This window comes from Helobdella robusta (genome assembly GCF_000326865.2).
Source record: "Helobdella robusta unplaced genomic scaffold HELROscaffold_74, whole genome shotgun sequence".
NCBI classification, from domain to species: Eukaryota; Metazoa; Annelida; class Clitellata; order Rhynchobdellida; family Glossiphoniidae; genus Helobdella; species Helobdella robusta.
Window position 1 is genome coordinate 257,115 of NW_008705420.1, and position 909 is coordinate 258,023.

General features: G+C 39.1%; 1 protein-coding gene across 1 annotated transcript; it reads right to left on the reverse strand.

Annotated features, from left to right (window-relative positions):
- Positions 1-44: 44 nt before the first annotated feature.
- HELRODRAFT_181657 (hypothetical protein) lies at positions 45-909 on the reverse strand (the record flags this gene model as incomplete). The annotated part of the gene is made up of 3 exons (XM_009031445.1): positions 45-81; positions 495-648; positions 756-909. The coding sequence occupies 3 exons, from the start codon at positions 907-909 to the stop codon at positions 45-47; spliced, it is 345 nt and encodes a 114-aa protein (XP_009029693.1).

Genomic DNA, 909 nt, shown 5'->3' on the forward strand with positions numbered 1-909 from the left:
TATTGTTGTTGTTGTTGTTGTCGCTGTTGTTGTTGTTGTTATTATTATTGCAACAATTTTTTGGTCGGAAATGCTTTTTGTCTTCACGGTTTTCGTACACAAAATCGATCGTTTGTTGTTGCTGTTGTTGCTGCTGTTGTAGATGTTGAGGTTGTTGTTGAAGATATTGTTGTAGTTGATGTTGTTGTTGTTGATGTTGTAGTTGATGTTGTTGTTGTTGAAGATGTTGGTGTTGTTGTTGAAGATGTTGTTGCTGTTGTTGTTGTTGTTGTTCTAGCTTTGGCGAAGATGTGTGGTTGTAAAATTTACTACCTTCAGAATCATCATCATCATCATCATCCCCACCAACTTCAGCGTCATCATTATCAACAACATCACCAAGATCATTATCAGAGTCCATACGGTCGCTGTATACAAGTTCATCCACAACAATGGCCTCTGTTGTATTTTTTACGATGACGTCATCCTTGAGCCAGACCACGTGATTGGCTAACTTGTTGTTGTTGATGATGATGTTGTTGTTGTTGTGGATGTCGTTGCTAGGAATGATGTTGTTGTCTAGGTTGCCATAGCTACCGAAAACTTGGCACCTCAATATTATTGGCTGGCCGACGTTCACCGCATTCCTATTGGCTGATAGAGTTATTGCTAGAAGGTGATGATAATAATGATGTTGTTGTTGATGTTGTTGTTGTGGATGATGATGTAGTTGCTGGCAATTAAAATGGATGAAATGCGGTTATAAAATGACTTACTGACAACTGAAAGTTGAGTTATACAAGCTATGTAGTCTCTTGGATGCTGTTGTTGTTGTTGTTGTGGATGTTGTTGTGGATGTTGTTGTTGTGGATGTTGTTGTTGATGTTGCCTGACAATAACACTGCAGACGTACACTCCAGCATCCTCCAT